Source organism: Giraffa tippelskirchi, chromosome 10, assembly GCF_054371585.1.
Source record: "Giraffa tippelskirchi isolate mGirTip1 chromosome 10, T2T-mGirTip1v1.2.pri, whole genome shotgun sequence".
In the NCBI taxonomy this organism is placed as follows: Eukaryota; Metazoa; Chordata; class Mammalia; order Artiodactyla; family Giraffidae; genus Giraffa; species Giraffa tippelskirchi.
The window spans coordinates 54989746-55013305 of NC_137284.1; the positions used below are offsets into that span (position 1 = coordinate 54989746).

A 23560-nucleotide genomic window follows, 5' to 3' on the forward strand; every position below is an offset into this window, starting at 1 on the left:
ACTTACTCCTTGGAAGGAAGGTTATGACCAACCTAGATAGCATATTTAAAAGCAGAGACATTACTTTGCCAACAAAGGTCCATCTAGTCAAGGCTATGGTTTTTCTAGTAGTCACGTATGGATGTGAGAGTTGGACAGTGAAGAAAGCTGAGCGCCGAAGAATTGATGCTTTTGAACTGTGATGTTGGAGAAGACTCTTGAGAGTCCCTTGGACTGCAAGAAGATCCAACCAGTCCTTCCTAAAGGAGATCAGTCCTGGATGTTCATTGGAAGGACTGATGTTGAAGCTGAAACTCCAATACTTTGGCCACCTCATGCGAAGAGTTGACTCATTGGAAAAGACCCTGATGCTGGGAAGGATTGGGGGCAGGAGGAGAAGGGGATGACAGACGATGAGATGGCTGGATGGCATCACCGATTCGATGGACACAGGTTTGGGTAGACTCCGGGAGTTGGTGATGGACAGGGAGGCCTGGCATGCTGCAATTCATGGGGTCTCAAAGAGTTGGACACGACTGAGCGACTGAACTGAACTGAACTGTAGCTCAGTTGGTAAAGAATTCGCCTGCAATGCAGGAGACCTGGATTTGATCCCTGGGTTGGGAAGATGCCCTGGAGAAGGGAAAGGCTACCCACTCCAGTATTCTGGCCTGGAGAATTCCATGGACTCTATAGTCCATGGGGTCGCAAAGTGTCAGACATGACTGAGCAACTTTCACATTCTTTATATTTTAAGTAAAATAGCAATATAAATGACTGATGAGCACATCCTTTGAAGTTTGTTTCATTTTCTTTCTTGGTTCCTAAAATTTGCATGTCAGACAACTCAAAGAAACGAAAATTCTCATCATCTTAAGGAGTTTCTTTAAATCACATAAAGTTTTATTTTGTGTGTACATAAACAGCCCCATCTTCCCTCTCCACTGAAACTGGCCCAGCAGACTTCAAATCGTAAACTCTGTGCTTCAGAAATGTAACTTATTTTAACTGCTTTTCACTTTTGGACTTAACTCTCCTGTTTAAGCCAGTCCCAAGGGAGAGAAAGCAAAGGGGTGAGATGCACAGCTGTTACGGGTCCCTTCCTGGTGGGTCATGAATGTGCCCACAGCCTGCAGGTGATAAGGCAGCTGCCCAGACTCTCAGGATGTGCTCCATTATGACCTGCATCCCTCACTATCTGGGACGAGGCACCACTGCCCACAGAGGTCAGTGTTAGTCATCCCTGGTTACCAGGTAGCCACCACTGCCTCCAGCTTTCCTCTATACAGACATACACGTGTGCACACAATGTATGGACATATATTCCATATCACACATCAGTCTTGAACCAGAAGCCACAGATCACAGCCCATTGAAACTAACAACCACTCTCAACGGAGGAAACAATCCTATCAGAATGTGAAGCTGCAGAGAACCACACAGCATCTACCTCCCTTGTCTTCCTCATAACAGAAATCAACTTTATTTCATTGGGGAAGCACCTAGCTCAGGTCTATATTTCTTAGCCTTTCTAGTAGCCAGGGTGACCAACAACACTTAAGTGCAAGTTGCTGGGTGGGACTTGGAAAAGCCTGCTTTAAGAGGAAACAGTGGCATGTGCTCCTTTTGCCTTTCCCTCCTTCTTCTTGATTCTTGTCTAGATCATGGATGTGATGGGTGGGTGGAGCCACAGCAGCTACTTTGGGGACCAAGCAAATTGTGAAGACTCAAGCCAAGTAAACAAGTGCCAATAACCAGTTGCTTCTGGGTTTTCACTACATATGAAAATGAATAGGCCTAATAAATATTCTTCAATCAATGTGTCTGATGTTCTGTTACTAATAGAGAAGTGTATCTCACAACTGATACAAAAGAAAACATGAAAGATCCAGAAGAGGAAGGAGAAAACCACTAGAAGAAGGTCTCAATGGGAGGAGAGCATGTCAGTATCAAATGGATAAAAGAAATACACTTGATAAAGAAGCAATTTTCTTCCTCAAAAATAGGAACATAGGAAGAGAAGAATGTTGAATAAATATTTAGTGAGACTCTATTGAAGCATCTTTCAGACCTGGAAATCAGAACTTACACATTAAGTGGGGTGTCAGATTCTCAGTGACAATTAGAACATGCAGAAACACACCAAGAGGAAGGTCAAGAGGGGCAAGTTGTTAGGACAGATGTGGCTGAAGACTTGGCAAGAGTCTGCATCCATTCACATCTGTACAGCCCTAGGTTGCACCCAGCAGGAAGCCAGCCTGGTGCAAGCTGACCATCTGGGGGCTCAGCAGTCAGACGGACCACAGGTGAGCCCCGACCTCACCCTGGCTCACTCCCTGTACTTGTTAGATGGGGACGGTCCTGAGGACATGTGACACAGAACAAGGTACAGCCCAAGTGCTTGGGCTCAAATCCAGCTCTTCCATTCACTAACCAGTGACCTAGAGAGACTCTCAAACTTTCCAGTCTTATTTTCTGTGCCTGTAAAAGCAGAGAGGCCATAATGTCAGCTCCTGGGTTGGTCATCATGGTCACGAGGAATAAGTTACCTGATACACATAAAACCCCTGAAGAAAGGAATAGCAACTCACTTCAGTATTCTTGCCTGGAGAATTCCATGGACAGAGGAGCCTGGTGAGCTACAGTTCATGGGATCGCAGAGTCAAACACGACTGAGTGACTCACACACACACACACACACACACACACACACACACACACACACACACACCCCACACGTGTGCACACCCTTAGGACCAGCGTCTGGGATGCACTCTACAGGTGTCATCTCTTGGTATTACTACCTAGCAAGCTAGATGATCTACACACAGTATTTAGTCCAGCAGGGATGAAAACAGGTGATCAATGGCCACCAGGGAACAAAGGCAATTTGGGACTTAGAAGGGCTGACCCAGAGGCTGGGGAAGCAAGAAAGGGCAATGTGCGTGACTCCCTGGAAGGTTCCAGTCACCGAGGAGCGGTGGTCTGGGACCGTGGGCTATTGTCATGCTCTATACATTTCAGAGAAGGTGACTTCTTTAGCCACGGGCTTCCCGTGTAGCTCAGCTGGTCAAGAGTCCTCCTGCAATGTTGCATGAGACCTTAGTTCGATTCCTGGGTTGGGAAGATCCCCTGGAGAAGGGAACGGCTACCCACTCCAGTATTCTGGCCTGGAGAATTCCATGGACTGTATAGTCCATGGGGTGGCAAAAGTTGGACAGGACTGAACAACTTTCACTTTCAAAAGGAAAAGGCCAAAGGATGAAGGACATGTTCCCAAGTTTCTGGAGCCTGAAGGGGTCCTCCAGGGGCGCCAGGGACTCTCCCGCTCTGACCGGAAACAGGGGACAAAGTAAAGTGGTGTCCAAGCCCCAGGGCCACTGAGCACAGGCAGGACCACCCGGAGGCTGGCGGAGCAGTGCTTGTTGGGGGGAGGCCCTCCAGGAGGAGGGATGATGTCCGCGAAGTGGTCTGGCTGAGAGCAGAGAAGCAGGGAGTGTGGACGAGACTGAAGAGGGATCTGAGAGGAGCTCAGAGACGGCAAGACAGGGGCTGGATGGGGGCAGGGACACACATCTGCAATCTGAAGCAGAGGCTGGAGGGCACGGGGTATGCGGAGGCACAGGGTTGAGGTAGAGATGGGGGTGAGACCAGAGTGCCACCCTCCCAGAGAGACCACACCTCAGAAATTCAATTCGTAGACCCTGTCTGTCCTCCAGTGGGCCCACCAGTTCCCACTTTTAGCCAAATCCTCCTGTCTCCACAACAGGCAGGTTAAGGATGCGATGCTGGCTGAAGCCGGAACCAGCAGAGCCAGAGCCTGGGTAAGTCCCAGGAAGAGAAACCTAGCGATGATCAGACTTAAACTTGGTTCATTCTTTGCAAACACAAAGAACATTTAAAAACAAATTAGAATGCTAGCTCTAAGGTTAAACACAATGTTTAGTTGTTTATAAATATGACTTAAGATACCTTAAAAAGTTATAAAAAGAAGGCCTGGAACTTGAGACAAAATAGGATGTCTGATTATTAATGAAGTAGTGAATTTAGAGTCTGGCAACATGAGGTCTCCTGGTAATCAAAGCCTAAACATTTCACAACCATGTACGCGTCTCTGAAGTAGTTCTGTTGGGTTCCCTGTGCCAAGGCATCCAGGACTGGCCGTCACTGCCCCCAAGTTCCATCCCTGAGACAGCACGGATGCTGAGCCCAGGGCGATGCTGGCGAAGGACCCAGGCGGTGTTCTCCAGGAGCGTCAGGTTTCATTGGAACCAGGTGGGTATGGCACAGACAGATCTCCTGGCAGGGAGGAGGCAGCTCCTGCCAAAGAAGAGACAGGCAGTAGCTGCGAAGACACGAGGCAGGGAAGTGCTGAGCCTTGGAGAGGCCAGAGGCCCGGCTCCCCAACCAGGAAGAAGGATGGTGCGGGCAGCTTGGTGGGGGTGCAGTCATGGCTGCAAGGTGTCCAAGCAAGCAGGAGACAACAAGGCAGGAAGGGGAGGGGTATTCAGAGGATGTGGGGGGACCCCAACATGCCATCTTCAGAGTGCCCTCCAGGCCCGCTGGCACCCGGGTACCATTTCTCACATCCGAGCTGGACAAGACTGAGGCTGGAAGGAGAGGAAGATGCTCTTCACACTCAGATCCTGGAACTTCTGCAAATTGAGATCACCCAGGGCCCAGAGGATCAGCCTGTGGGAAGAACCATCCCCCAGTGTGTGCAGAGCTGGCCCCTCACCAGGCCTGTTCCCAGCCCATCCGGCTCATAGACCTTCCTCTAGCTGACTCAGAACCACACATTGGAGGTCAGGGAAAGGGCAGGGCTACGGCCTGACCTGCCTTGGGGTATCTGAGTTCCAACCTCAGTTCTGCCCACGTATCGAGCCATCTCTGACTGCCTGAAGACACGGGAGAAAGTGTGGGTGAGATGGTGCTTCGCGACCAGGGCCATGTCTGGGGACACGATGGGCTGTCATCCCCAGACTGGGGGTGCTGTCGATCAAGACACAGGACAGGCTCCGCTGAAAGAGTGATCCACCCCAAAATGAAAAGAAGGCATGTTTGTGAAACCCAGGGTAAGGCCAGAAAACCCGTGGTTGTTCAGCCATATTTATTGTTCAGTTGCTCAGCTGTATGTGACTCTTTGTGACCCTTTGGACTGCAGCACGCCAGGCTTCCCTGTCCTTCACTATCTCCCTGAGTTTGATCAAACTCATGTCCACTGAGTCAGTGATACCATCCAACCATCTCATCCTCTGTCATCCCTTTCTCCTCCTGCCCTAACTCTTTCCCAGCATCAGGTTCTTTTCCCAGCAATATTTTAAAATCAGCTATTCCCAGGGCTGATTTCACTCAGCCCAATGATTCCCTTTAATTTCAACATTAAATCAAAGCATTCTTTGGCTGGTGTACATTCATCCCTCTTATGTGTTCTCACATCCAGAATTTGTTCAGTTCAGTTCAGTCGCTCAGTCGTGTCCGACTCTCTGCGACCCCATGAATTGCAGCACGCCAGGCCTCTCTGTCCATCACCAACTCCCGGAGTCTACACAAACCCATGTTCATCGAGTCGGTGATGCCATCCAACCATCTCATCCTCTGTCGTCCCCTTCTCCTCCCGCCCCCAATCCTACCCAGCATTAGGGTCTTTTCCAATGAGTCAACCCTTCGCATGAGGTGGCCAAAGTATTGGAGCTTCAGCTTCAACATCAGACCTTCCAATGAACACCCAGGATTGATCTCTTTTAGGATGGATTGATTGGATCTCCTTGCAGTCCAAGGGACTCTCAAGAGTCTTCTCCAACACCACAGTTCAAAAGCATCAATTCTGCGGCGCTCGGCTTTCTTCACCGTCCAACTTTCACATCCATACATGACCACTGGAAAAACCACAGTCTTGACTAGACGGACTTTTGTTGGCAAATTAATGTCTCTGCTTTTAAACATGCTATCTAGGTTGGCCATAACCTTCCTTCCAAGGAGTAAGCGTCTTTTAATTTCATGGCTGCAATCACCATCAGCAGTGATTCTGGAGCCCAAAAAAGTAAAGTCTAACACTGTTTCCACTGTTTCCCCACCTATTTCCCATGGAGTGATGGGACCAGATGCCATGATCTTAGTTTTCTGAACGTTGAGCTTTAAGCCAACTTTTTCACTTTCCTCCTTCACCTTCATCAAGAGGCTCTTTAATTCTTCTTCACTTTCTGCCATAAGGGTGGTGTCATCCGCATATCTGAGGTTATTGATATTTCTCCCGGCAATCTTGATTCCAGCTTGTGTTTCTTCCAGCCCAGCGTTTCTCATGATGTACTCTGCATAGAAGTTAAATAAGCAGGGTGACAATATACAGCCTTGACGTACTCCTTTTCCTATTTGGAACCAGTCTGTTGTTCCATGTCCAGTTCTAACTGTTGCTTCCTGACCTGCATACAGGTTTCTCAAGAGACAGGTCAGATGGTCTGGTATGCCCATCTCTTTCAGAATTTTCCACAGTTTATTGTGATCCATACAGTCAAAGGCTTTGGCATAGTCAATAAAGCAGAAATAGATGCTTTTCTGGAACTCTCTTGCTTTTTTGATGATCCAGCAGATATTGGCAATTTGATCTCTGGTTCCTCTGCCTTTTCTAAAACCAGCTTGAACATCTGGAAGTTCACGGGTCACGTATTGCTGAAGCCTGGCTTGGAGAATTTTGAGCATTACTTTACTAGCATGTGAGATGAGTGCAATTGTGTGGTAGTTTGAGCATTATTTGGCATTGCCTTTCTTTGGGATTGGAACGAAGACTGACCTCTTCCAGTCCTGTGGCCACTGCTGAGTTTTCCAAATTTGCTGGCATATCGAGTGCAGCACTTTCACAGCATCACCTTTGAGGATTTGAAATAGCTCAACTGGAATTCCATCACCTCCACTAGCTTTGTTCATAGTGATGCTTTCTAAGGCCCACTTGACTTCACATTCCAAGATGTCTGGCTCTAGGTGAGTGATCACACCATCGTGATTATCTGGGTCGTGAAGATCTTTTTTGTACAGTTCTTCTGTGTATTCTTGCCACCTCTTCTTAATATCTTCTGCTTCTGTTAGGTCCATACCATTTCTGTCCTTTATCGAGCCCATCTTTGCATGAAATGTTCCCTTGGTATCTCTAATTTTCTTGAAGAGGTCTCTAGTCTTTCCCAATCTGTTGTTTTCCTCTATTTGTTTGCACTGATCACTGAGGAAGGCTTTCTTATCTCTCCTTGCTATTCTTTGGAACTCTGCATTCAGATGAGAATATCTTTCCTTTTCTCCTTTGCTTTTCGCTTCTCTTCTCTTCCCAGCTATCTGTAAGGCCTCCTCAGACAGCCATTTAGCTTTTTTGCATTTCTTTTCCATGGGGATTTTCTTGATCCCTGTCTCCTGTACAATGTCACGAACCTCTGTCCATAGTTCATCAGGCATTCTGTCTATCAGGTCTAGTCCCTTAAATCTATTTGTCACTTCCACTGTATACTCATAAGGGATTTGATCTAGGTCATACCTGAATTGTCTAGTGGTTTTCCCTACTTTCTTCAATTTAAGTCTGAAGTGAGGCGGCTGCGACGGCTTGGCGCAGAAGCGAGGCGGCTGCGACGGCTCCGCGCAGAAGCGTGGCCGAGAGGAGCTAGGCCGGGCCGGGGGCCGGGGGCGGCAACTGAGAGGGGCTAGGCCGGGCCGGGGGCCGTGGCGGCGGCCGAGAGGGGCTAGGCCAGGCCGGGGGCTGGGGGCCGGGGGCGGCGGCCGACAGAGGCTGGGCCGGGGGCCGGGGGCCGGGAGCCGGGGGCGGCAACCGAGAGGGGCTAGGCTGGGCCGGGGGCCGGTGGCGGCGGCCGACAGGGCCTAGGCCGGGCCGGGGGCCGGGGGCTGGGGGCGGCGGCCGAGAGGGGCTAGGCCGGGCCGGGGGCCGGGGGCGGCGGCCGAGAGGGCCTAGGCCGGGCCGGGGCCCGGGGGCCGGGGGCGGCGGCCGAGAGGGGCTAGGCCGGGCCAGGGGCCGGGGGCAGCGGCCGACAGGGCCTAGGCCGGGCCGGGGGCTGGGGGCCGAGGGCTGGGGGCGGCAGTCGAGAGGGGCTAGGCCAGGCCGGGGGCAACGGTGGCAGCGGCGGCGGCAAGAGGAATTACCCAAGGCCCAAGGTAAGAGAAACCCAAGTAAGACGGTAAGTGTTGTGAGAGGGCATCAGAGGGCAGACACACTAAAACTAAAACTACAGAAAACTAGCTAATCTGATCACACGGACCACAGCCTTGTCTATCTCAATGAAACTAAGCCATGCCGTGTGGGGCCACCCAAGACGGATGGGTCATGGTGGAGAGGTCTGACAGATTGTGGTCCACTGCAGAAGGGCATGGCAAACCACTTCAGTATTCTTGCCTTGAGAACCCCATGAACAGTATAAAAAGGCAAAAGGATAGGACACTGAAAGATGAACTCCCCAGGTCAGTAGGTGCCCAATATGCTAATGGAGATCAGTGGAGAAATAACTCTAGAAAGAATGATGGGATGGAGCCAAAGCAAAAACGATACCCAACTGTGGATATGACTGGTGATAGACGCAAAGTCCGATGCTGTAAAGAGCAATATTGCATAGGAACCTGGAATGTTAGGTCCATGAATCAAGGCAAACTGGAAGTGGTCAAACAGGAGATGGCAAGAGTGAACGTTGACATTCTAGGAATCAGCGAACTAAGATGGACTGGAATGGGTGAATTTAACTCAGATGACCATTATATCTACTACTGTGGGCAAGAATCCCTCAGAAGAAATGGAGTAGCCATCATGGTCAACAAAAGAGTCCGAAATGCAGTACTTGGATGCAATCTCAAAAACGACAGAATGATCTCTGTTGGCTTCCAAGGCAAACCATTCAATATCACAGTAATCCAAGTCTATGCCCCGACCAGTAATGCCAAAGAAGCTGAAGTTGAACGATTCTATGAAGACCTACAAGACCTTCTAGAACTAACACCCAAAAAAGATGTCCTTTTCATTAGAGGGGACTGGAATGCAAAAGTAGGAAGTCAAGAAACACCTGGCGTAACAGGCAGGTTTGGCCTTGGAGTACAGAATGAAGCAGGGCAAAGGCTAATAGAGTTTTGCCACGAGAACGCACTGGTAATAGCAAACACCCTATTCCAACAACACAAGAGAAGACTCTACACGTGGACATCACCAGATGGTCAACACCAAAATCAGATTGATTATATTCTTTGCAGCCAAAGATGGAGAAGCTCTATACAGTCAGCAAAAACAAGACCAGGAGCAGACTGTGGCTCAGATCATGAACTGCTTATTGCCAGAATTTGTAGAGATGTGTTTATTATGCAATCAAGAATCCAATGCCCTTTAAACAGTCTCCCCCTGGTACTTTTACCTGTACTCAGAGATTTCTCTATGACCCCCAACCAGAGTGGTCCCCTCTCCTGAGATGCCCACCTAACAGGCCTATGCATGCCACAGGAGCCATGAGCTCCACTCCCCAGACTGACGGGCACCCAGTGGGAGAGACTCCACTAGGCCAACCTGGCACCTCCCCATTGATTTCAAGCTGCACACCTCCTCTCAGGAGATGTGACAAAGCCCTCAGTCTAATCATCTCCTAGTCTGGTGGCCTCATGACAACTCATATTTTGACAAATGCATTTAAAACAGGAGGGATAGAGGAGGTGGCAGGATGTGCGTGCAGTGGGATGCTGGGCTTTGATGCTCAAAAAGGACTTGGGCAAGGGCTTGTCTTTTGGAGGAACGTTCTCTGAATGTTCTTTTTGGGTCTGCCCCGTTGGGTCCAGGAAAGGAATTCAAATGAACAAAGGTGGAGAAACCAACAAAATATTGTAAAAGAATTATCCTCCAATTAAAAGTAAATAAGTTATTTTATTTTATTTTTTTTCCCAAAGAATTCATGCTTTTTTTTAAAATAAATTTATTTATTTTAGTTGGGGGCTAATTACTTTACAATATTGTAGTGGTTTTTGCCATACATTGACATGAATCAGCCATGGGTTTGCATGTGTTCCCCATCCTGAACCCCCCCCACCTCCCTCCCCATCCCATCCCTCTGCATCATCCCATTGCCCCAGTCCTGGGCATTTGTCTCATACATCAAACCTGGAATGGTTATTTTAAAAAGAAACGAATCAGACCTAACACCATACACAAAGATAAACTCAAAATGGATTAAAGACCTAAATGTAAGACCAGAAACTATAAAACTCTTAGAGGAAAACATAGGCAGAACACTTGATTACGTAAATCAAAGCAATATCCTCTATGACCCACCTCCTAGAGTAATGGAAATAAAAGCAAAAGTAAACAAGTGTGACCTGACTATACTCAAAAGCTTTTGCACAGCAAAGGAAACTATAAGCAAGCTGAAAAGCCAACACTCAGGATGGGAAAGAATAATAGCATAGGAAACAACTGACAAACGATTAATTTCCAAAATATACAAGCAACTCTTACAATACCAGAAAAAGCAAACAACCCAATCAAAAAGTGGGAAAAATACCTAAATATGCTGCTAAGTCGCTTCAGTCGTGTCCGACTCTGTGCGACCCCATAGACGGCAGCCCACCAGGCTCCGCCGTCCCTGGGATTCTCCAGGCAAGAATACTGGAGTGGGTTGCCATTTCCTTCTCCAGTACATGAAAGGGAAAAGTGAAAGTGAAGTCGCTCAGTCGTGTCCGACTCTTAGCGACCCCATGGACTGTAGCCTTCCAGGCTCCTCCGTCCATGGGATTTTCCAGGCAAGAGTACTGGAGTGGGGTACTTCTCCGTACCTAAATATACATTTCTCCAAAGAAGACATACAGATGACTAACAAACACATGAAAAGATGCTCAACATCGCTCATTATTAGAGAAAGGCAAATCAAAACTACAATGAGATATCACCTCTTACCAGTCAGAATGGCCATCATCAGAAAGTCTACAAACAATAAATGCTGGAGAGGGTGTGGAGAAAAGGGAACACTCTTGCACTGTTGGTGAGACTGTAAGTTGATACAGCCAATATGCAAGACGGTTTGGAGATTCCTTAAAAAACTAGGAATAAAACTACCATATGACCAAACAATCCCACTCCTAGTTATGTACCTGAGGAAAACAAAATTGAAAAAGACACACATATCCCATTGTTCACTGCAGCACTATTTACAACAGCTAGAACATGGAAGCAACCTAGATGTCTATCGACAGATGAATGGATAAAGAAGTTACATATACACAATGGAATATTATTCAGCCACAAAAAGGAATGCATTTGAGTCAGTTATAATGAGGTGGATTAACCCAGAGCCTATTATACAGAGTAAAGTAAGTCAGGAAGAGAAAGATAAATACCATATACTAATGCATATACACAGAATCTAGAAAGATGGTACCAAAGAACTTATTTGCAGGGCAGCAATGGAGAAACAGACATAGAGAACAGACTTATGGACATGGGGAGAGGGAAGGAGAGGGTGAGATGTATGGAGAGAGTATAAATTTACTTGTAAATTAGATAGCCAACGGGAATTTGCTGTATGGCTCAGGAAACTCAAACAGGGGCTCTGTATCAACCTAGAGGGGTGGGATGGGGCAGGAGATGGGAGGGAGGTTCAAAAGGGAGAGGATATATGTATACCTATGCCTGATTCATGTTGAGGTTTGACAAAAAACAACAAAATTCTGTAAAGCAATTATCCTTCAATTAAAAAATTAATTAAAAATAAAGAATCAGAGCAGCAAGAATGATGTGTCCATGGAAACCACCCAAGAAGAGGCAGTGTCATCCAGGGAGGGAGGCAGAGGGAAGACCTGGACCTGGTCTCGCCCCCCAGGCTCAGACACAATGTGATGGCTCTGAGATCCCGGGGGGCACCGTCTTCCCCGAGCTGTCTCCTGAAGCCCCCACACACATCCTGAGGAGACAAGCAGGCACCACATTGATGACCCCCAGGTTTAGAAGCCCAGCATTCCACTTTATGATGAACCCTGTATTCTTTATCTCAATATTATGGAAACAAATGTACTCAGTTTGTCACAAGAAAATACCAACTTTACAAATAATTTTTTGAATGTATTAAGTTCAAGGTTACAGTCAATAACCCACAGACTAACTCTCTTAACAAAATTGTATAGTTCATACTTACTGAGGATCTGTTCTCAATCCTGTTACACATTGAAAGTGAAAGTGAAAGTGCTAGTTGCTCAGTTGTGTCTCACTCTTTGTGACCCCGTGGACTGTAGCCCACCAGGCTCCTCTGTGCATGGAATTCTCCAGGCAAGGATACTGGAGTGGATTGCCATTTCCTTCTCCAGGGGATCTTCCCAATCCAGGGATTGAATCCAGGTCTCCTGCATTTGCAGACAGATTCTTTACCATCTGAACAACACATTACACGTTATCAGACCTAAAACTAAGCAGCAGATGAGAGCACACAGACTAAAGCGGGAAGAGGATGCTCCTCCCAGGGACCTTGCTCACTGCTACCTACAGCAACGTCAGGAAACCTCTTGAAATGCAAGTAGCCAAACTCAGACATACATCACCCAACAATCAGGCAAGGGCTGTAAAACTTTATGTGGGCATTCATAAAGGTGAGGGAGTGTGAAATACTATTTTTCTTTTGATGATCCTTATTAAAGGTGAGCAGAGCACATTCTGAGAGCAGTTTCCAGCAGGTTATCTGATGAGGGATTGACCTGAAGTGAGAGTGAGCGTGGCAGACAAGCAGTCCCCCAACTCTGAGCCACAGGAAAACAGCGGTCTACTTCCCAACTCAGTGTCTCGATCCAAGCATTCATTGTTATTTTCTCCATAGAATAAAAATATTTCAACCTAATATATTACAAATTTAACAAATCTCTGCTTGGGAATTTCAACTTTAAACAGGTTGAATAAATGAAAAGAGATTTATCAACATACATGGATAAATTACTCTAGCTCAAAAGGAACAGATTAAACAACACATTTAAAAGAAATGACAGGCAGACCTTGGAGACATTGCAGGTTTAGTTTAGACCACCACAGTCCAGCAAATACCACAATTAAGGGGGTTACATGGTTTGGGGGTTTCTCAGTGCATATAAAATTATGTTATACTGTAGTCTATTAACTGTACAACGGCATTATGTCTAAAAATGTACATGTGATGTGAAGTCGTTCAGTTGTGTCCGACTCTTTGCGACCCCATGGACTGTAGCCTGCTAGGCTCCTCCATTCATGGGGTTTTCCAGGCAAGAATACTGGAATGGGTTGCCATTTCCTTCTCCAGGGGATCTTCCCGACCCAGGGATCAAACCTGAGTCTTCCGCACTGCAGGCAGACTCTTTACTGTCTGAGCCACCAGGGAAGCCCAAAAATGTACATATCTTAATTTAAAAAAGATTGTTACTAAAAAAAAATGCTATCATCTGAGTCTTCAGTGACTCATAATCTTTTTGCTAGCGGAGGGCCTGAAATATTGCAAGAATTACCAAAATGTGACACAAAGACAGAGAGTGAGCAAATGCTGTTGGAAAAATGGTACCAACTGACTTATCCAGTGCAGGGTGGCCACACACCTTCAACTTAAAAAAAAAACGCAGCATCTGTGAAGTGCAGTCAAGTAAAACAAAATAAAATGTGGCATGCCTTATAAACTTTGAAAACAGCTTAGGCAACACTGAATTTCTTTAAGTTATACGAATACCTAAAAACACTCATACAACTTGATTACAGAATCATTAATATTCCAAAGAGTAAATGGAAAAAAAGACAATTAACCAAGGAAGAAATCTAAGGTATTAAAGCACAAAGTCTCTAGTTTATTAGCTGAACTAGGAAGCAACCACAAGGACCATCTTTCACCACCTTAAATCCATGGGGTCTTTTTCCAAGTGCAGCACAGGTTACTGACCCACTCTGGGTGAAGGATATGTCAGTACAATCTTTCCATGTGGTTTTGTGTATCAATGAGGATATTTTTGGTCCCTTTTCATCTCGACTCTGCAGTGGTATTTCGAATGCTCCCAATGTCACCACAATGAGAGTGGGTGTCCTTGGGGGCAGAAGGCCTTGTGGGAAAACACTGAGCTCTGTGGAGCTGAGAGTGGGCACCCACTGGTGATGGTGTTTCACACACACTCTTCACATCTCAGCCTTCTTCTCCCCTCCTAGGCCATGAGGTGCCTTGACCATGCCAACCCTAATGCCCCTCTGGTTATAACCGGTCCGGCTACAAATTCACAGCAGGCATTTAAACGAAAAAATGGCACGTACCTGTTTTTGATGTGCTGTGGGGAACCCAGGCATCGGAAGCTGCCGTGGACCATGATGGCAAGCCTGGTGCACACAGCCTCGCACTCCTCCATGCTGTGGGAGACAAGACCAGGGGTGAGCCGCAGCCCCAGACACAGGGCTTGAATCAACAGTGGGATGAGTGAGGACAGACACACACCATTACTGAAAATCAGCTAATTTTCCGTATGGGAACCTCACAAAACTCAAAAAAGCACTTTGGAAATGGATAAGAATTCATTTACATGGCCAACTACACAATTAACCAAAATATTAGTTCAGTTCAGTTCAGTCGCTCAGTCGTGTCCGACTCTTTGCGACCCCATGAACCACAGCACACCAGGCCTCCTTGTCCATCACCAACTCCTGGAGTCCACCCAAACCCATGTCCATCGAGTCAGTGATGCCATCCAGCCATCTCATCGTCTGTCATCCCTTTCTCTTCCTGCCCTCAATCTTTCCCAGCATCAAGGTCTTTTCCAATGAGTCAGCTCTTCACATCAGGTGGCCAAAGTATTGGAGTTTCAGCTTCAACATCAGTCCTTCCAATGAACACCCAGGACTGATCCCCTTTAGGATGAACTGGTTGGATCTCCTTGCAGTCCAAGGGACTCTCAAGAGTCTTCTCCAGCACCACAGTTCAAAAGCATCAATTCTTCGGCGCTCAGATTTCTTTATAGTCCAACTCTCACATCCATACTTGACTACTGGAAAAACCATAGCCTTGACTAGACGGACCTGTGTTGGCAAAGTAATGTCTCTGCTTTTTAATATGCTATCTAGGTTGGTCATAACTTTCCTTCCAAGGAGTAAGCGTCTTTTCATTTCATGGCTGCAGTCACCATCTGTGGTGATTTTGGAGCCCACAAAAATAAAGTCAGCCACTGTTTCCCCATCTATTTGCTATGAAGTGATGGGACCAGATGCCATGGTCTTAGTTTTCTGAATGTTGCGCTTTAAGCCAACTTTTTCACTCTCCTCTTTCACTTTCATCAAGAGGCTTTTTAGTTCTTCTTCACTTTCTGCCATAAGGGTGGTGTCATCTGCATATCTGAGGTTATTGATATTTCTCCTGGCAATCCTGATTCCAGCTTGTGCTTCATCCAGCTCAGTGTTTCTCATGATGTACTCTGCATATAAGTTAAATAAGCAGGGTGACAATATACAGCCTTGACGTACTTCTTTTCCTATTTGGAACCAGTCTGTTGTTCCATGCCCAGTTCTAATTGCTGCTTCCTGACCTGCATACAGATTTCTCAAGAGGCAGGTCAGGTGGTCTGGTATTCCTATACTAGGAAAACAGTTACTAAATATATAGGAGAAAACCTTTTAGCAATAGCACAAAAATGCAAAATAGATCAGAAATACCTTCATAAAAATGTGGAAATCTTATGAAAGAAAGATTTATTATGGAAAATGAAATTTTGAATCAGTGGGAAGATGTATCAGAAAGAGGGAAAAGAACAAATACAGTTTAAATGATAAATTTTAAAAAAATCATTATAATATAAATAATATAATGTAAGTACAAAATGTAACAAGTATAAAATAAATTTTGTATAAACTATAAACAAAAGTCATCCTTTAATACAGTATATTATATATAACAAATAACACTGTAATTTGTAACTATAACTTAGCTTGCAATATAATTTAATATGTTGATGTGAAGTATGTTATCAAGATTCAAAATGTACAATTATATCATTCTAAATATTTAAGTATTATATAAATTTTAAGAAAAATTTAGTATAATACTGATCAAAAGTTTATCACTCGTCACAAGAGAAATTGAAAACAATTTGTAAAATATACTTTAAAATTATTTAGAGAGAGGTAGAAAAAGGTCAAACAAGAAGAGAAGCAAAATAAGACTCATTCCAGAAAATATTAACATTTTCTTAAATAATTAAAAAGAGACAGTATGGGAAACTATAAGCAAGGTGAAAAGACAGCCTTCAGAATGGGAGAAAATAATAGCAAACGAAGCAACAGACAAACAATTAATCTCAAAAATATACAAGCAACTCCTGCAGCTCAATTCCAGAAAAATAAATGACCCAATCAAAAAATGGGCCAAAGAACTAAACAGACATTTCTCCAAAGAAGACAGACAGATGGCTAACAAACACATGAAAAGATGCTCAACATCACTCATTATTAGAGAAATGCAAATCAAAACCACAATGAGGTACCATTTCACGCCCATCAGAATGGCTGCTATCCAAAAGTCTACAAGCAATGAATGCTGGAGAGGGTGTGGAGAAAAGGTAACCCTCTTACACTGTTGGTGGGAATGCAAACTAGTACAGCCACTATGGAGAAGAGTGTGGAGATTCCTCAAAAAACTGGGAATAGAACTGCCATATGACCCAGCAATCCCACTGCTGGGCATACACACCGAGGAAACCAGAATTGAAAGAGACGCGTGTACCCCAATGTTCATCGCAGCACTGTTTACAATAGCCAGGACATGGAAGCAACCTAGATGTCCATCAGCAGACGAATGGATAAGGAAGCAGTGGTACATATACACAATGGAATATTACTCAGCCATTAAAAAAAATACATTTGAATCGGTTCTATTGAGATGGATGAAACTGGAGCCCATAATACAGAGTGAAGTAAGCCAGAAAGAAAAACACCAATACAGTATACTAATGCATATATATGGAATTTGAAAAATTGTAACGATAACCCTATATGTGAGACAGAATAAGAGACACAGATGCATAGAACAGTCTTATGGACTCTGAGGGAGAAGGTGAGGGTGGAACGTTCTGGGAGAATAGCATTGAAACATGTATATTATCTTATGTGAAACAGAACATCATTCCATGTTCGATGCATGAGACAAATGCTCAGGGCTGGGGCAATGGGATGACCCAGAGGGATGCGATGGGGAGGGAGGTGGGAGGGGGGTCCAGGAAGGGGAACACATGTAAACCCATGGCTGATTCATGTCAATGTATGGCAAAAACTACTACAATATTGTAAAGTAATTAGCCCCCAACTAAAATAAATAAATTTATTAAAAAAAAAAAAAGAGAGACAGTATGCTAAGGAATTACAAGGAAGATCTTTGGAACAAAATATGACAGTGCAGATGAGACATTAGCATTTTAAATACAGACCAGAGAAGGGAACATGATTCCAAGCATAAGAGCAATGGAATGAACTGTGAAGGAAAAGTTTTATGTACTTGACAATTAAAAGCTGAAAACTTCTAGTAAGTATGTCAAACACAGCAAACTAACATTTAAAAAACTGCAACAAACACAAAGGGTACTATTTGGTGTACTTATTATAATGAACTCATGTGTGTGTGTGCTAAGTTGCTTCAGTCATGTTGACTCTTTGTGACCCCATGAACTGTAGCCTGCCAGGCTCCTCTGTCCATGGGATTCTCCAGGCAAGAATATTGGAGTGGAATGCCAGGCTCTCCTCCAGGGCATCTTCCATATGGCAAGAAAGGAGTCACAGGGATCGAACCTGCAACTCATGTCTCCTGCATTTGCAGGCAGGTTCTTTACCATTAGTGCCACATCAGAAGCCCAAAGAACTCATATATATTACTGTAAAAATAAACAAAAACTGAAGAGAGGAAAAAGGGTAAATAATATATAGACTTCTCAAAAAAATCATTCACGGGTATTAAACATACCAATAAATTACAAACTAAGCCATCAGATAAGTGATCTTAAAACTATTTTATAGCCTGACAGGCATTTGTCACATATACCTGTGTGTGTTACCAACAAAAATGCTTTTTCCCTCCATCTCCTGTGTGAATAAAAACAATAACTTCTCAGATCCAAAAAAATACTCCCAAAGTTAGACATTCTCCCAATAATTTTAAACAGGTCAGTGTGTATATGACTGTTGGGAATAAAACACTGGCATACCTTGGTGAAAAACAATTTGCCAAAAATTCCTTTCCTAGGGACTCACCTTAGGAAATACAAAAAATATGAATGCATATAACAACTATCTATAACTGTAAAAAATCTAGAAACAGGTTCCACAATAGAATAATACAGAAACATAAATGAGGGTACATCCCTATGTGTGTCAGCCATTGAAATGAGGGTTTCCAAAGTCAATTAATTGGATATGGAAAAGGTAATGATTTAGCAATGGTAAAATGACAATGCATGTTAGGAAAATTGCACATATATGTTAAAAAAAAAAGTAAGAAAAGGCACAAAAAAATGTATGACTATCAAATATCTGAAAAGTGAAGTTAATGGTGGGATTTCTTTCCTTCTTTTACCATGTTGTATTATACTAATTCTAAAGAAAATATGGTAGTCTTCCTGTTGGGGAATGGACATAAAACAGTGTGCTCATTGGGTCACTGCATGTTCTTATCAAGATTATACTGGTCAGCCTTCAACGCAGGCAGAGGTGGACATGTGACCAAACAGATCAGTGTGAAGGACAATTTCTGAGTCACTCTGAAGTAGGCAAGCCACTTGCTCTGGGTTTTGGATCTTTCCATATCCCATAAGCTGGGATATGGACACAGCACTGAGTCAACTCAACACTGAAGATGATGAGTGAATGACTTGGTGGAAAGAATCTGAGTTCTTGGATGATCCTTGGCTCTGACACAGCCTCCCAGTGTGAACTGTGAATGCAGGAGAAAAATGTTTGTCTGGTCTGGGTCACTGTAATTTGGGGTCTTTGTTACAGTAGCTTAACATGACGTCTCAGGGCTATTCACATCCCAAGTATGCTTTATATATTTTTCTGAGCAGATGTTATCTTTCTCTATGTTTCCTAATTAATTTCAGTTTAAAATAACCATATCATTTTTTATTATGAGTGCGCAGTATGTCTCTAATTAAAGTGCTAGAATATCTAGTCACTTCTATATGACCTTCCTAAACACAGGACCCGAACAACAATTGATATTAATTCAGGCCGCAGAACAATGACTCACAATTTCCAATTGCCTGAGTATCTGCTATCAAACAACTATGTTCCAGAAACGGGATTCTATAGAGTCTTGACCCAGAGGCAGAGATTTGAGATGCTGATGGTCTTCAGCATCAGGAAGGATACACAAAGTCAAGGTTCTACACAATGAAAGGAATCTCTGACCATTTATTCAAAACTAAACACTATGCTGTTTATTTTTGGCAATTAAGCTGATGGGGACAGAACTGGGTCAAGTGACTCAGAGCTTTAAGTGTTTATACAGCACATCCCCTACAAACAAACCTTCAAGTCAAAAACTTTCAAAGACACGAATATGTGTTCACATGTCCAATCATGTAAGTCATTTCACAGGTCTGGCATACATTGTCACGTCCATGCATCCTCTACACACGATTGTGCTTTTGTGTACCATACAGTACTGGATAGAGTACGGCAGTATAGTGTGTTTATTTCAAGCCCTGGATGTCCAGGAGCAAGTGTAAAAGCAGTGGTGATGTAGCTGGTATCACTGTACTTTTCAAGGTACTATACTGTAAGATTTAAAATGTTTTATTTTTGTGATTTTTATTTATTTTTCGTGAGAAAAGTTATATAAACTTATATAGTATAGTATTACAGACCTGATTGTGTTAGTTGGGTACCTAGGCTAACTTTTCGGACTTATAAACAAATTGAACTTACAAATGTGTTTTCAGAATGGAACTCTGTATATAGGGGACATCCTATGGTGAACTTCTCAGATCAGCGTCTGATGAGTGAGGAGGAAGCAGTCCTGGCCCTCTTGGTCGGGCTGATTTTAATTCCTCAAAGAGAGTAAATCAGGACCCAGCACTCCTACTTTCATGCCCTACCCCTGCTCTCTACCACAGTCCCCTAGGATAAGAACTTGGAGATGGGGGAGATGGACTCCTAACTGAAAGCAAACTCTAGTTCAGAGACTTCCTAGAATCAAGGAATCAATCCAAGGCTGCCTTGCTCTTCATTGTCATTTAGACCTTCGTGTTGTATGACTACAGACAGATGTTTGGAAATAAAGATACATCATTAATGTGAGACCAAATGAACAGGAGGATATAAGAAAGAAATTACAGTCATATGTGGTCTTTCTGAGAACTGTCTGCAATAATTATATGTTACATGAGAATTATAAAGACTTTTTGTCTTGACACCATGTTCCCAATCTTAGACCTTAGGAGACCCAAGTACTGGCAGAATGACAACAGAAATCAAAGTTCCCAGGACTGGCACAGAAAGATGGTCACTGGAAGCAAGAATGTATTATGATAAAGTAAGGGATTTGCTGAATTTAACCCACTTTGATGTAACATTTTATTTTCTGTATAGAAACAGAAAAAAGACACACACAAAAAAAAGCATAGTCAGGACTTTCTGCTACAGCCATACTGCCAAGGGCAGTCATGTTCACAAGACAATTAAGAAACCAGACAAAGTGAACAAAAATGATATGTTTCAGAATTCTGGAAATTGACATAGGACAACATGAGGAAGTTACAGCTGACAAACTGCTGAACCAGGGTAAGAAGGGAGATGGGCTGTGGCATCCTGGCTTACAACAGGCAGCTCCTAGCAGGGGGCTAGGCCACAAGCATTAGCAGCTTCTCTGTCCTGTGGAAGGATGCATGCCCTGTGCATGGCGGGGCAGAGCCCACGCCTGTCAACACTGTCCGCATTGTAGACTCCACAAGCAGGAAGGGCCAGTAGCTCAGCATCTGGCCTGTGGCTGTGTCACGCACAGAGCCCATGAGGCTCTGTGTACAGCACTAGAGCTTCGAGAAGTCCAAGCCAGCCACCCACGCCACATGAGCCCAGAGGCCCTCCGCCCGCCATCTGCGTGTACCCTACACAGACTAGAGAGACCAGGAAGGAAAAAAACAAGCCGACTGGAAAATGCCCTGACCTTGGAAAGCCCCACCCTGCCCACACTCAGATGACAGCAGAACCTGAATCCTTGTAGACCCGCAGTGGTCCAGCAAAGGCTCTAACTGGCAACTTGCCTGGACAAAAACAGCGTGGCTCCAAAAACATCCAGGCTTCAAAAAATGAAAACAAAGTTGAAAAAAACAGCTAGACATAAGCATCAGGAGCTGCTCACTGCAGGAGAAAGAGTTTTCATAGACTCATCCTCAAGAAACATGAACAAAACCCAGGTAGAACACATAGAGATCTACATCCAAACACATCAAAGTCAAGGTGTTGAAAGGCACTGAGAAATCTTGAGAGTCAGACAGAGTGACTCGGGACATCCAGGGATCATTGGATCTGTTAGCGGCTGGCTTCTTATAAGAAGCAACACAGGTGAACAGATAGCAAGGAGAGATGCTTGTTACAAAAATGTGAGTTAAAACCACACATCACCAGGACGGTTACAAACAGGAAGACCAGCAGTGTTGATGGCAGCGTGGAGATCTTGGAAATTTCCATTATTGTTCTTTGGATTAAAAAATGATTGACACTTCGGAGAACAGCTCTGCAGCTTTCTAAACTGCTGAACACAAGTTACCATACAACCCAGAAAAAGATCGCTAAGAGAACTAGAAACGTGTGTCTAGACAAAGACGTGTGTGCGGCTGTTGACAGCACTCTGAACTGAACAGCTGAATGTGGGAACCATCCAAAGGGCCAGGATGGGGGAGTGGGCAGCAAGCGCTGTCCTGCTGCCCAGTGGACACAGCTCACTGCTGAGTGCCAAGTGGTGCCTCTCAGACAGAGGACAAGTGACAGAATCACATACAAATGATCACAGGTTACATGACACCATGTGAACAGACTATCCAGGAAAGGCACACTGATGGAGACAGAGAGACCAGAGTGGACGGGTGTTAAGTTAGAACCCTCCAAAGCGATGGAGATGCCCTGAACTGGGTCTTGATGACGAGGCACAGGGCTGCAGTGATGAAAAACACACAGGAAGGTGCACTTGAAGTGGAGAAATCACATGGTACAAAAATTACACCTCAAAGAAACTTTTTAAACGGCAGTGGTTAGTCTGACAGTAAGGGCTTCCCTGCTGGCTCAGCAGTAAAGAATCCACCTTCCAATGCAAGAGATGCAGGAGACACGGGTTCAATCCCTAGGATAGGAAGATGCACTGGAGGAGGAGGTGGCAATCCACTCCAGTATTCTTGCCTGGAGAATCCCATGGACAGAGGAGCCTGGTGGGCTACAGTCCATAGGGTCATAAAGAGTCAGACATGATTGGGCTACAGAGCATGAGGTCTGACAGTAAAAAATCAGGAAAGTTGGGCAGCAGGCAAACGATCACTGAGTGCTGCTGTGCCGTTTAGTTGCTCAGTTGTGTCCGACTCTTTGCAACACTATGAGCTATAACATGCCTCTGTCCATGGGATTCTATAGGAAAGAATATCGGAGTGGGCTACAATTTCCCTCTCGAGGGGGATCTTCCTGACCCAAGGATTGAACTCAGGTCTCCTGCTTGGCAGCTAGATTCTTTACCACTGAGCCACCTGGGAAGCCCATCACTGAGTGAGTGTAAGTTAAAAAAAAAAACAACAAAAAGAGGAAGCAGTGGTGTGAACAGCATTCTTCCTCAGTGAGGGTCGACTCCACCTAGACCTGAGGGCAGCCCCCAGCACTCCCAGGGGAATTAGTTCTATTAATAGCATCCCTGCCATGGGTCTGTGCACCTGGATTGACAGCACCTGGTGTTATTTTTCCAGGAACTGACACTGCTGCAGTCATCGGCAACGTCTCCGGAACCCCCTCAGAGACCTCCCATCTTGAATGATGGGCTGGCTTTGTGTTTCACATCAAGCAACAAGGAGAGGCCACTCACTCCAGCTCAGACTTATCCATTCAGGAAATTTGGAGGACACTCCTCAGGGCCCCTCCTCCCTCATAGGTCTGGTTAGGAATCCCCAGCCTGCAAATCCCAGCTGGTCTTTACCTGGGCCTTTGCCCACAGCTGTGTTTGCATGACCAACCTCACATAATGAGGGCCTTCCTCCCCCAGAGGCAGAGCTGGCTGGCTTGTCAGCTGCTATTAAGCAGAGGGTCCCCAGGTCCGTGTTTCTCTCCTGTGCCCACAGGTCTCTGTCTGAGTCTTCAGCATCCCTGGGGTGACCCAGGCTCAGGGAACCAGATGACTTTTCTGATGCTGGTTGCTTCTCTTTGACCCACTAGGCTCCTGTCTTCTGGAGGCATCCAGGAAGCCCATATGCCAAATCTGTAAGCTTGCAAGTAAGGAAGAATCCCGGATCCTTCACAGTTGCTAACATTTTGTTCCTGGCATATTAGACTTGCAAGTCAGAAGAACACATCTAAACTCTAAAGCCTGATCTCCACTGTAGGACATACACTACTATGAATAAAATAGACCACCAA

At 45.0% G+C, this 23560-nt stretch overlaps 1 protein-coding gene across 1 annotated transcript in view; it reads right to left on the reverse strand.

Moving 5' to 3' along the window:
* The window catches only part of ABCA13 (ATP binding cassette subfamily A member 13), a 413377-nt gene that overhangs the window by 24743 nt on the left and 365074 nt on the right, over positions 1–23560 (reverse strand). The window contains exon 62 of the mRNA XM_081536362.1: positions 14237–14329. Coding sequence (XP_081392488.1) covers positions 14237–14329 — 93 coding nt within the window. The remainder of the gene's footprint in view (positions 1–14236; positions 14330–23560) is intronic.